We start from the raw sequence: 12,189 nt of genomic DNA on the forward strand, positions 1-12,189 counted from the left end.
AAGGTCAAAGAAAACACGACAGAGATACTTGGAAGCTCTCCTTGAAGTGCAGAAGCATTGATGCTGATGACTGAGAGGAGCTGGTGACAATCTGTCCATCAAGCTGTGTCCCACTTTGGGTCCATACATTGTAATGATGAGGCAGAGCACAGCAAAGGAGGAAAGAGAAAGAAGCTAATCCTGCTTTGTATATCCCACTACCTGGGCATATCCTGCCCCACGTGCCGAAGGAGCTGAGGGTCAGCTCTCAGCCTGTCTGCTCACGTGAAGCCCCATCCTGGAAACTCCATGAGCATGAGCAAATCTTGTTATCAGTTAGTGAGACAGCATCACTGTTGCGTTTAGGGAGTCTGTGATTACAGTTAGGATTAGAGTGGCGCTGGAAAAGCACAGCAGGTCAGGCAGCATCCGAGGAGCAGGAAAATCAACGTTTCAGGCAAAAGCCCTTCATCAGGAAAGCACTGTGATTACAGTTACCTAATGTAGGCAGCTGACAATCTGCAAGTAATTTTCTGATGCTTTATTGAGTTTATTAAAAGCAGCAGTTTAGATGTAACATGTTAGTTAGTTAGGTGAAGAGTGTAACACTGAAAATTGGGAATGGATCACTGATACCAGAGAACAGACCAGCTCTCAGTGTGGAATGTTTTGATCTTGTTAAAATGGCTGTCTAGACAAGGTTCCTGGGTCTTCCTCTCTATCTTCTGGTCCATTTTCCATCTGCAGATGACAACTCCCTAATGAAGACTGTTCTCTGGGGTCCAGCCAATAAGAACTGCAACCCACAAAGTCTGCAATGATGAGAATTTGCTTCTGCCATGGGATTTATTGTTAAACCATCTTCCAAGGGTCAGATCATTTTCTCTGTATCAGTCAATTGTCTGAACCCTTTTAAGCAATGGCCATGGGATAGCCAATGTGCTCTTGCGTGCCTCTGTTGGCAAGTTGGTTTTCATTCTTTCTAAGATCAAGACTTTATTATCTTCAAAAACAACACCCTGATAATAGGATCCATTTGTCATCAGATTGATCACCAGTTGACGTTAGTTCAATGTGCATTATGAGTTAGATATAATGGTCCATATTCCTCTAAACCTTTCCTAATCATTAACTTATCCAAATGTATATTAAATGTTGTAACTGTACCTGCATCCACCACTCCCTCTGGCAGTTCATTCCACACATGCGCCACCCTCTGTGTAAAAAGGTTGCCTCTTGGTCCCTTTTAAATCTTTCTCCTCTCACCTTAAAAATATGCTTTCTAGTTTGGACATCCCCTAACAAAGGGAAAAGACCTTTGCTATTCACCTTATTTGTACTCCTCGTGATTTTATAAACCTCGACAAGGTTACCCTCAACCTCCTATTCTCCAGTCAGAAAAATCCCAGCCTATCCAGCCTCTCCTTATAACTCAGGCCCTCCATTCCCAGCAACATCCTGGTCAATCTTTTCCGAACCTTCTCCAATTTAGTGAGTTCCTTCCTGTAGCAGGACGACCAGAACCACACATAGTATCTAGAAGTGGCCTGACCCAGCCAGCAAACACCAAACTACACTAGTCCCATTAACCTGCACTTGGTCCATAGCATTCAATGACAAAGCACTCATCCAGCTTCGTGAAACCTAAACAGCAAAGTCCTCCCCAATCACCAAGTAGAATCCTGCATCACCCCCCCCCCCCCGCCCCCCCCAAAGCAGTTTGTGTTTCTATTTTGACTGAGCAGACGGAGGGGGAAGATTTACTCCAAATAAAGCCCTTTCTCCCAGCAGCCTGTGGGTGGGAGCCTGATGCCTGGCACTCAGGGAATGTTCTCGAGGGGGAGATAGGTCCAAAGCAGGCATCCTAGGGCCCTCTGGAGTTTACAGAGAGTGGGGTATCTGGAAATGACTGTCACTGACCTGTTAAGTGCCTTGGTGGCACCTAATGTGGTGGGTTGTCCCGAAAAGAAATGTCACTGGGTGCACACCGACTGTTTAGCTGTCACCCACGTTGAACACCAGCTCAGTGTCTGACCCTGAGCGGGGCGAGATCTCAGTGACAATAACACCTGAAATTTTTACCTCAGCTAATTCGATACATGAGGATCACCCAGTTGTCTGGATGAAGCCAGTGAGTGTTATTATTTGAATATTCCTGAGAGTTTGTACAGTTGAAGGCTATCTCTGGCATTTGATGACTATCCCACGGCAGATACCAGACAATGTGACATTTCAGCTTTGATTTGATTTGATTTCAAGCATCTATAGCACTTCTGTTGATTTAATCAATATTCAGTACTGTTTTACCAGCTCATGACAGCAAATAACCCCTTAAACTGAAATGATAAACTGTCTTGTGAAAGCATATAGAGATAATGAAACAGCAAAGGAGCAATCGATCTGTTTATAATTCTAACGTAATCATCAACACATGCTCCTGAGCTTAGGAATAGGAAGATAGTTCAGATAATCACGTGACTAATGGGACGGTGTAGGAGGAAGGGTTTTAGATTTTTGGATCATTGGGACAGTTTCTGGGAAAGGAATGATGTGTTGTACCTGAACAACAATGGGCCCAAAATCCTTGGTCGGAATTTTGCTTGTGCTGTTAGGGAGGTTTTAAACTAATTTGGCAGAGAGATGTAAAGTCAGGATCAAGTCCAATTAGATCTAGAAGGAATGCTAAGATAGGCCGGTCAGTGGAGAAGACCTGGACAGGATAAGGTACATGGGGGATCTGGAAAGCTACATTTTCTCTACTTTAATGAAATTCTCGTGAGAATTCTGGGTCAGCATGTTCCTCTGAGTGAAGGGCCAAGGGCAGCTAGTTCAGAGAACACTGGATGTCAAGGGATATTGAGTATAAAGAGTGTAGGAGGCTGCTTTAAAAACAGAAATCAGGAGGGTAAAGAGCCATTACGAAATATCTCTGGCAGGTGGGATTGAAGAAAACCTTATGGCTTTTTATAAATATATTAAGAGGATCACCAGGGCAAGGATGGGAGCTATTTAAGACCAAAGAGGCAACCTGTAGGTGGAGCCAGATGGTGTGGATGAATATTTCTCATCTGGATTCACTGGGGTCAAAAAATACAGTAGCTGTGGATTTCAGTTGGGATAGTCAGGATCTCGAATACCTTTTAGATTAATCAGGAGGAGGTATTAGATGTTTTAGCTGACATATTGGTGCATAAATCACCAGGGCCTAATACAAATATCTCAGGTTGCTGTGGGAGACATGGGAGGAGATTGCTGGGTCCCTGATAGAGATATTTAATACTTCGCTGACCACAGGAAAAGTGCCAGATCATTGAATCCCTACAGTGCGGAAACAGGCCATTCAGCCCAACAAGCCCATCCAGACTATTCCCCTACCCTATATTTACATCTGGCTAATGCACCTAGCCTACACATCCCTGAACACTACGGGCAATTTAGCATGGCCAATTCACCCTAACCTGCATATGTTTGGATTGCACCTGGAGGAAACCTGCACAGACACGGGGAGAGAATGTGCAAACTCCACACAGACAGTTACCTGAGGCTGGAATTGAACCTGGATACCTGGCACTGTGAGGCAGCAGTGCTAACCACTGAGCCACTGTATGAGCTTCCTTTGTTCAAGAAGGGCAGCAGACATAAGTCAGATGATTACAGTTAGCCTGACATTAGTGGTAGAGAAAATTATTGGAAAAAATTCTGAAGGACAAGATTAATCAACATTTGGAAAGGCAGGGATTGATCAGGCATAGTCAGCATGGACTTGTTGGAGGAAGTTCCTGTCCAACTAATTTGAGACTTTGCAAAGTATATTGATGAGGCTAGAGCAGTTGATGTGGTTTATGTGGACTTTAGCAAGGCCTTTGATAAGGTCCCACCTGGAAGGCTAGTCCGAAAGGTATGAGCCTGTGGGATCCCGACAAGGTGGCAAATTGGATTCAAAATTGTCTTACCAATCAAAGGCAAAGAGTGATAGTGGGCCCCCTGCTGTCTGTTATGTACATTAACAATTTGGATGTGAATGTAGAAGATATAATTAGTGAGTTTTCAGATAATGTGAAAATTGGTGGTGTTGGTAGTGAGGAGGACGGTCTCAGTCTACACTCTGATATTGAGCAGCTGGTAAACTGGACAGAGCATTGGCAAATGGAATTTAATCCTGATGAGTGTGAGGTGACGCATTTTGGGAGGTCTCATGAGGGAAAGATGTACACAATAAATGGTTGGTCCCTAAGGAGTAATGAGGAATGAAGGGACCTTGGTGTATCAGCGCATAGATCCCTGAAGGTGTTGGCCCAGGTACACAGGGTGGGGAAGAAGGCATATGAGATACATGCTGTTCATGAGCCAGGATATAGAATATAGGAGCAGGGACATTTTGTGACAACTTTGTAAAACATTGGTTAGGCTGTGGATGGAGTACTGTGTGCAGTTCCAGTCGCTACACTATCAGAAGGACATGATTGCACTGGAGATGGTGCAGAGAAGATTCACCAGGATGTTTCCTGAGCTAGAGAGTTGCAGTGATGAAGAGAGATTGGACAGGCTGGGGGTGATTTCCTCAGAGGAGACTGAGAAGGCACATGATTGAGATGGAGAAAATCATGAGGGGCATCAATAGGGTAGACAGGGAGGAACTTTTCCCTTTGATGGTGAGATCATAGATCTAAAGTAAGAGACAGGAGGTTTAGAGGAGATGTGAGCCAAGATATTTTGATCCAGAGGGTGGTGAGAGACTGGAACTCACTGCGTTTGAGTGAGGCAGGAATCCTGATAGCATTGAACAAGTATTTTGATGTGTCATGATGTCAATGTTCACAAGGCTATGGGCTAAGTGCAGGGAAATGGGATTAGAATAATGAGGTGGTTAGTTTTACTGGTGCAGACTAAATAGGCCAAAGGACCTTTCTCTAAGCTGTAGATTTTTCTATGGCTGTGTGATTGAGGTCATCAAGCGTTTATTTGAAACATTACATCAGAAACGTTGCAGGAAAGGCTTGAGTTTGTTGTAGCCCTATATATTTGTGTGAGTGGCATTAAAATATTGTGGGTTCAACATTTTTACCACTAATACGTATAGTTTAAAAAGTATTGTCTGCTTTTTTATGGAGGTACAAAGAGTTCTGTGATGCAAGGCATTACATGTGGCCTAGCTGAGGTCAGCTGCTGAGCTTGTATGCTGTCACAGTGAATGTGGCTTGTGGAGGTTGTATGTAGGAACCTCAGAACATGAGCCCGTGACCTCCCCCTCCACATGGGTCTGACAGCGGACTGTGACCTAATTCCATTTATTTGAGTTGAAGTGAAATACTGTTGCTCTGGAAACCTGGAAACCTGAAACAAACACCGGGTATGTTGGAAAAACTCAGCAGGTATGCAACACCTGTGGAGAGAGAAGCAGAGTTGATGTTTTGAATCCAGTATGATTCAGCTTCCGAAGTGGTTCAGAACCTAACCCCGAATTGAAGGCGATTATCCCAGACTTGAAACATTATCTCTGTTTCTCTTTCCACAGATACTGCCAGACTTGCTGAGTTTCACCAGCGTTCTCTGTTTGTTTCCTATACTTGCCTTTATCTCACATGTTATGGTTTATTAATCTCAGTATTAAAATATCTGAAACCAAACTTTGGTTGACTTTACATCTTAACAAAAGGCAAAGAGTATTCCAGGATCAAATATAAAACAAAAACCAAGACCTTGGAGCAAAAAAAAATCCCTTTTTAATTTGAAAACAGGCAAGTGGATATTTTCCTCCATAATAAATGTTCTGCTGATGACTATGCTAAGAATACAGAATGCAATATTCTTACCTAACTGAAGATAGAATTCAATGCTTTGTTATCCAAGAAATTCATGAGAGTTACCAGTTTTGAATGATAAAAATCACACAACACCAGGTTATAGTCCAACAGGTTTAATTGTAAGCACACTAGCTTTCGGAGCGACGCTCCTTCATCAGGTGATAGTCGAGCCCTCCACTATCACCTGATGAAAGAGCGTCGCTCCGAAAGCTAGTGTGCTTCCAATTAAACCTGTTGGACTATAACCTGGTGTTGTGTGATTTTTAACTTTGTCCACCCCAGTCCAACACCGGCATCTCCAAATCATTTTTGAATAAGTTGTGTTGGTTCAATTCCCAATTCAACAGCTCCACATCAACAGTAATGTTGAAAACACAACCAAGAACTGCGGAGATCTGAAACAACAGAAATTGCTGCAGGGACTCAGTAAGTGAGGCAACATCTTTGGACAGAAATACAGAATCATAGAATCACACAGTACATTGAGTCTGTACTGCCAGAGCTAAACTAAATCTGCACTAGTCCCACCTTCCAGTATTAAGTCCAAAGCCTTGAATGTTATGACATTTCAAACGGTCATCCATGTCCCTTTTTGAAAATGCTATAATTTTGAGTCCAATAACTCTTCATCGGAACACTTATGCTGGTGGTTCTGGGGATTAATTGTCTCTCTGGGTCTCAGTCGCATGGAACAGTCATAGGCATCAGACCTCCAACATTACCTGGAGGGAAGGCAGTGTTCCTCACTGTTGCTAAATTTCCAGATGGTTACTCATGGTATCAACAAGGGTCCTTTTGTCAAATGGATAGATTGTGCAAAATGGAGAGCAGTGAGTTAGCAGCTGATTTTCAATTCCATCCGCATGTTCTTCTGTTGACTTCAATTTTCCAATCCTCTCAGCTCCACAGTACAGTGTTTCATTTCAAATTCTCAAAACCGTACCTTTGACAGTTGTAGAGACTACCTAAAGGATACGAGTGGGGCAGGCTCAAAGCCTAATCAATACAGAATTAGAATTAGGTGTATTGTTGCTCATGTACTCAAATACAAAGTACAGGAGTACAGTGAAATGTGGACAATGTCACCAACAAACAGTGCCATGCTAGGAACAATATACCCAGGTCCAAACTTTAGGTACAAAAATAGAGAAATATGTCATCATTTTCTAATCAACCCGTTCAGCAGTGTGATAACTCACCTCCAGAGCAGTGGGATTCAAACTATAATCTCCTGTCTCTGAGGGGGAGACACTACCACTGCATCAGAAGAGCTCCCGTGACCAATTGATAGGATGACCACTTTGTCAGTGGGGTCCTATAAAAATGAGTTACAATCCAACCTCATGTGGAGCATCCGAGGAGCAGGAAAATCAATGTTTTCTCCTAATGAAGGGCTTTTGCCTGAAAGGTCGATTTTCCTGCTCCTCAGATCCTGCCTGACCTGCTGTGCTTTCCCAGCATCACTCTAACCTTGGCTGCTGGTAGATACCTATACAACATGCCATTGAAATGACATTGGATCCAGCAATACACGGGTTAGACAGGGGCTGCCCTGGCAGTAAGTCAGAATGATTGGTACATGCTTTGTGCCCCACTAACCTACCCTCACATCAATTCATTCCCAGTGATACTTCAAAAGGAACTGCAGTAACGTGGGTACTATTAATGGAAATGTGTTTGGCCTCGATAAAGTTGCTTGTATCTGCAGTTCCTATCTGTATAGTCTTAGCCAAAATAGGTACAGAGAACAGAATGGATGGAAGGATCTAGAAAGTAGGTCATGACTTACTTTTTGCCACTGATGATTTCATAATTCCTTGATGCTGTGTAATGATCCAATTAGGAACTGCTCCCATTTCAAAAGACACCTGAAAACCCTACTTTAACCAGTGCAAGTACACAGGAAGCTCTCCCCTTTCTTTAATCAAAAAACAACCCTTACTGCCCCGAGACCCAGCTGACACAGGGTGGAGGGTGGCAGCGACTACAGGGGGTGGGGGGGAGGAGCATTGCTTCACCAATCTGACAGGCCAAACCACACTCCCCCGCCACCCTCCCCATTTCCTGCCAGCCCAGTGTGAAGGAAAGGGACAGCTTTACTGTGTGGTCATCTCAGGAGGGGGGGGCCATCTGGGAAAATACAGAGGAGAGAGACCCTTAAGAGACCCTCAAATGGTCCCCCACCCTGAAGAGCAGAATCCTCCTCTTTCTACCCTGACCCTAATAAAAAGAGACATACAATTTGGCCCTAGTGTTCCTTCACATTTTACAGCCCTCGCTCCCCCACTCCCAGGCCATCCTGGGAATGTCAGTAATATTCCATACGTGGTTATTGAAGCCTCAAGAATCAGTGTGTACCGCTGACGTTAGAGCTCCTGCTGAGGCCCCTCTATTTACACATCAAATATTAGGAAAAAAGAGATTGAGGGGCGGACCTGATTGAGGTCTACAAAATCATGAAGGGTATAGACAGGGTGGATAGAGATAAGCTGTTTCCCAGGGTGAGGGATTCAATAATGAGAGGTCACATGTTCAAGGTGAGAGGTGAAAAGTTTAAGGGGGATACACACAGAAAGTTCTTCACACAGAGGGTGGTAGGTGCCAGGAACGCATTGCCAGCAGAGGTGGTAGAGACAGGCACGGTAGATTAATTTAAGATGTGTCTGGACAGATGCATGAGTAGGTGGGGAGCAGAGGGATCCAGATGCTAAGGAATTGGGCAATAGGTTTAGACAGTGGATTTGGATCAGCTCAGGCTTGAAGGGCCGAAGGGCCTGTTCCTGGGTTGTAAATGTTCTTTGTTCTTTCTTAGTAATGCAGGATTGCTTTATATTCTGAGGAACACCATATTGAGAATTATTCCATGTTACAAGTTCATCAGATCAGAACGAGCTAACCAAAGACTGGCTGGCTCAGATATTAGGAACATGTTTAGTTTTATAGAAATCCTAATGATATAATTTTGACTTAGTTATTTTTAAAGTGGTTGGTAATTATTCTGCTGATGATTAATTTGAATCTAAAATCTGAAATAAGCTAATGCCTCAAGTCACAGATGGTCCAGTTAATTGTAATTCATTAACATTTAAACAAGATGTATTAAAATTGTTATCAAGGAAAGTATTTTGTTTCTAATGATTCTTTTCTCTTTGCATTCTTTCCTCAAGCCATTGTGAACGATTTAGCTGCTAAAGCAATGCCAGCTCTGAGGGTGAACGTGACAGTCAAAGCTAGTATCTGCATGGAAGAAAAGAATGGCCTCCAGTGTTCAGGAAGGGGACAGTGCATCACCAAACCTTCAGCGGTGAGATTAATGCTCTCTTCTGCATCCCTGACATGCGAAATTCGGAATGTTTCAGTCCCACCGGTGTGGAGTCTTGTTGGATCGTGGTCAAACCGAAATTTTAAACACGAGTACCAATAGATTCAAGAACAACTTCTTCCCCGTTGGTGTGAAGGTCGTGAACACCGAAAAGTAAAATGTTCTGTCTCACTGGCTGATCCGAGTGCTTAGGGGCAGTAAGAGGCAGTAGAGGTCCCCTATTGGAATGATTCTCTATGTATATGACTATGTCTGTCCGTCTCAGGCAGATAACAGAGACCATAAGACCATAAGACCATAGGAGTGGAAGTAAGGCCATTCAGCCCATCGAGTCCACTTCGCCATTCAATCATGGCTGATGGGCATTTCAACTGAAAATGTGTTGCTGGTTAAAGCACAGCAGGTCAGGCAGCATCCAAGGAATAGGAAATTCGACGTTTCGGGCATAAGCCCTTCATCAGGAATGCCCGAAACATCGAATTTCCTGTTCCTTGGATGCTGCCTGACCTGCTGTGCTTTAACCAGCAACACATTTTCAGCTGTGATCTCCAGCATCTGCAGACTTCATTTTTTACCTGATGGGCATTTCAACTCCACTTACCCGCATTCTCCCCGTAGCCCTTAATTCCTCGAGACATCAAGAATCTATCAATCTCTGCCTTGAAGACATTTAGCGTCCCAGCCTCCACTGCATTCCGCGGCAATGAATTCCACAGGCCCCCCATTCTCTGGCTGACCACAGCAGGGGTCAGGCTGCCCCTGAACCACCAAAGCCTCCTGGAGCCATACGTGTGTATTTTGTTCCCAGCCCCGAGTGAAGATACTCGCCTTTTGAACACGGCTGCCAGCCCTGATTAGACATCCTGTGAACTACTCCCATTTCCATTCATATACCTCCATGCCAGTTAACAAGAGTATGTGAAGACTAACCACACTACTGATACTAAAACCGATCATCTACCCCTTTATCAATTATTATGACATTGAGAACAGTACAGTTGCAAGTTTCTGTGAAAGGTTTAATCTTATCACAGGAAGGCAGTGATCTCCAGCTATTGTGAGAGTGAAAAACACATACTGTTAACAAGATTTGTATCCACTCTGTGATATCAGATTCCTTTGTATCAATTATACTCCATCAAGATTTAAGAAATGCTATTTACTTGTAATATTCAGAGATTCATCAGGCAGGGCCTCCACAAGACGGCTGCAGACTCCTGTGGTGGCACTCAGGATCTCTCCCACGGGGTTCAGAAATAAAGTGTCTCATCAGAAGTTAGTCTCATCAGCAATTTACTTTCACAGCTGTTATTAGACTTGTGAATGGACCTCACCAATTTCGACTGAAAACAACACATGCTGCAGATCACAGCGGGTCAAGCAGCATCCGTGGAGAGAGAGCAAGCTGATGTTTTCGAGTTGAGATGACTCATCACTTCAGCTCTGATGAAGGGTCATTTAGGTGCAAAATGTTAGCTTGCTCTCTCTCCATGGATGCTGCCTGACCTGCTGTGATCTCATGATTTGTTGTTTTTAGATTACAGAATTTAGAGTAATGTACTCCTCTCAGATTTTAAATCTAGAGCAGATCTCGTTCTCAGTGCACCTTCTCTGCAAAAGTAACCGTGCATCTTCATTCTGTTCTATCGCCCTGATGCACTTTGTACGGTATGCTCTGCCTGTGCAGACAAAAACAAGACTTTTCACTGTACCTAGGTACATGTGACAATAATAAATTAAATCAAATCAAAGTATTATAGGGATTGGATACTTGTATTGTCTTTGGTCATTCTGCATTAACTCACCTTCTCACTGTTCCACATTCAATCTTTCGGCCCATGTCCTTTTAAACCACGTCCTTTTCCCAGTGGGAAGGACAATAAGCATGTGAACCAGGAGCTGAACCAAGCACTGAGGTTTCTGGAAAACCTCAGCAGGTGTGGCATCATCTGTGGAGAGAAATCAGAGTTAACTTGTCGGGTCCAGCGACCCTTCTTCAGAAGTTAGTAAGTTTGCAGATAGAACATAGAACATAGAACATAGAAAAATACAGCGCAGTACAGGCCCTTCGGCCCTCGATGTTGCGCCGATCCAAGCCCACCTAACCTACACTAGCCCATTATCCTCCATATGCCTATCCAATGCCCATTTAAATGCCCATAAAGAGGGAGAGTCCACCACTGTTACTGGCAGGGCATTCCATGAACTCACGACTCGCTGAGTAAAGAATCTACTCCTAACATCAGTCCTATACCTACCACCCCTTAATTTAAAGCTATGTCCCCTCGTGATAGCTGACTCCATACGTGGAAAAAGGTTCTCATGGTCAACCCTATCTAAACCCTAATCATCTTGTACACCTCTATCAAGTCACCCCTAAACCTTCTTTTCTCCAATGAAAACAGCCCCAAGTGCCTCAGCCTTTCCTCATACGATCTTTCTACCATACCAGGCAACATCCTGGTAAACCTCCTCTGCACCCGTTCCAATGCCTCCACATCCTTCCTATAGTATGGCGACCAAAACTGCACACAATACTCCAGATGCGGCCGCACCAGAGTCTTATACAACTGCAACTTGACCTCAGGACTCCGGAACTCAATTCCTCTACCAATAAAAGCCAGTACACCATATGCCTTCTTCACAGCACTATTTACCTGGGTGGCAACTTTCAGAGATCTGTGTACATGGACACCAAGATCCCTCTGCTCATCTACACTACCAAGTATCCGACCACTAGCCTAGTACCCTATCTTCTTGTTAGTCTTACCAAAGTGAATCACTTCACACTTAGCTACATTGAACTCCATTTGCCACCTTTCTGCCCAGTTCTGCAGCTTATCTATATCCTGCTGTAACCTGCCACATCCTTCCTCACTGTCAACAACTCCACCGACTTTCGTATCATCCACAAACTTGCTCACCCAACCTTCTAACCCCTCCTCCAGGTCATTTATAAAAATGACAAACAGCAATGGTCCCAAAACAGATCCTTGTGGTACACCGCTAGTAACTGCGCTCCAAGATGAACCTTTACCATCAACTACTACCCTCTGTCTCCTTCCAGCCAGCCAATTCCTAATC

The 12,189-nt window shown here is 43.9% G+C and overlaps 1 protein-coding gene across 1 annotated transcript in view; it reads left to right on the plus strand.

The window, feature by feature from the left end:
- Positions 1–12,189, plus strand: part of dner (delta/notch-like EGF repeat containing) — a 311,214-nt gene that overhangs the window by 178,345 nt on the left and 120,680 nt on the right. The window contains exon 5 of the mRNA XM_060834494.1: positions 8,951–9,087. Coding sequence (XP_060690477.1) covers positions 8,951–9,087 — 137 coding nt within the window. The remainder of the gene's footprint in view (positions 1–8,950; positions 9,088–12,189) is intronic.

This window comes from Hemiscyllium ocellatum, chromosome 13 (genome assembly GCF_020745735.1).
Source record: "Hemiscyllium ocellatum isolate sHemOce1 chromosome 13, sHemOce1.pat.X.cur, whole genome shotgun sequence".
NCBI classification, from domain to species: domain Eukaryota; kingdom Metazoa; phylum Chordata; class Chondrichthyes; order Orectolobiformes; family Hemiscylliidae; genus Hemiscyllium; species Hemiscyllium ocellatum.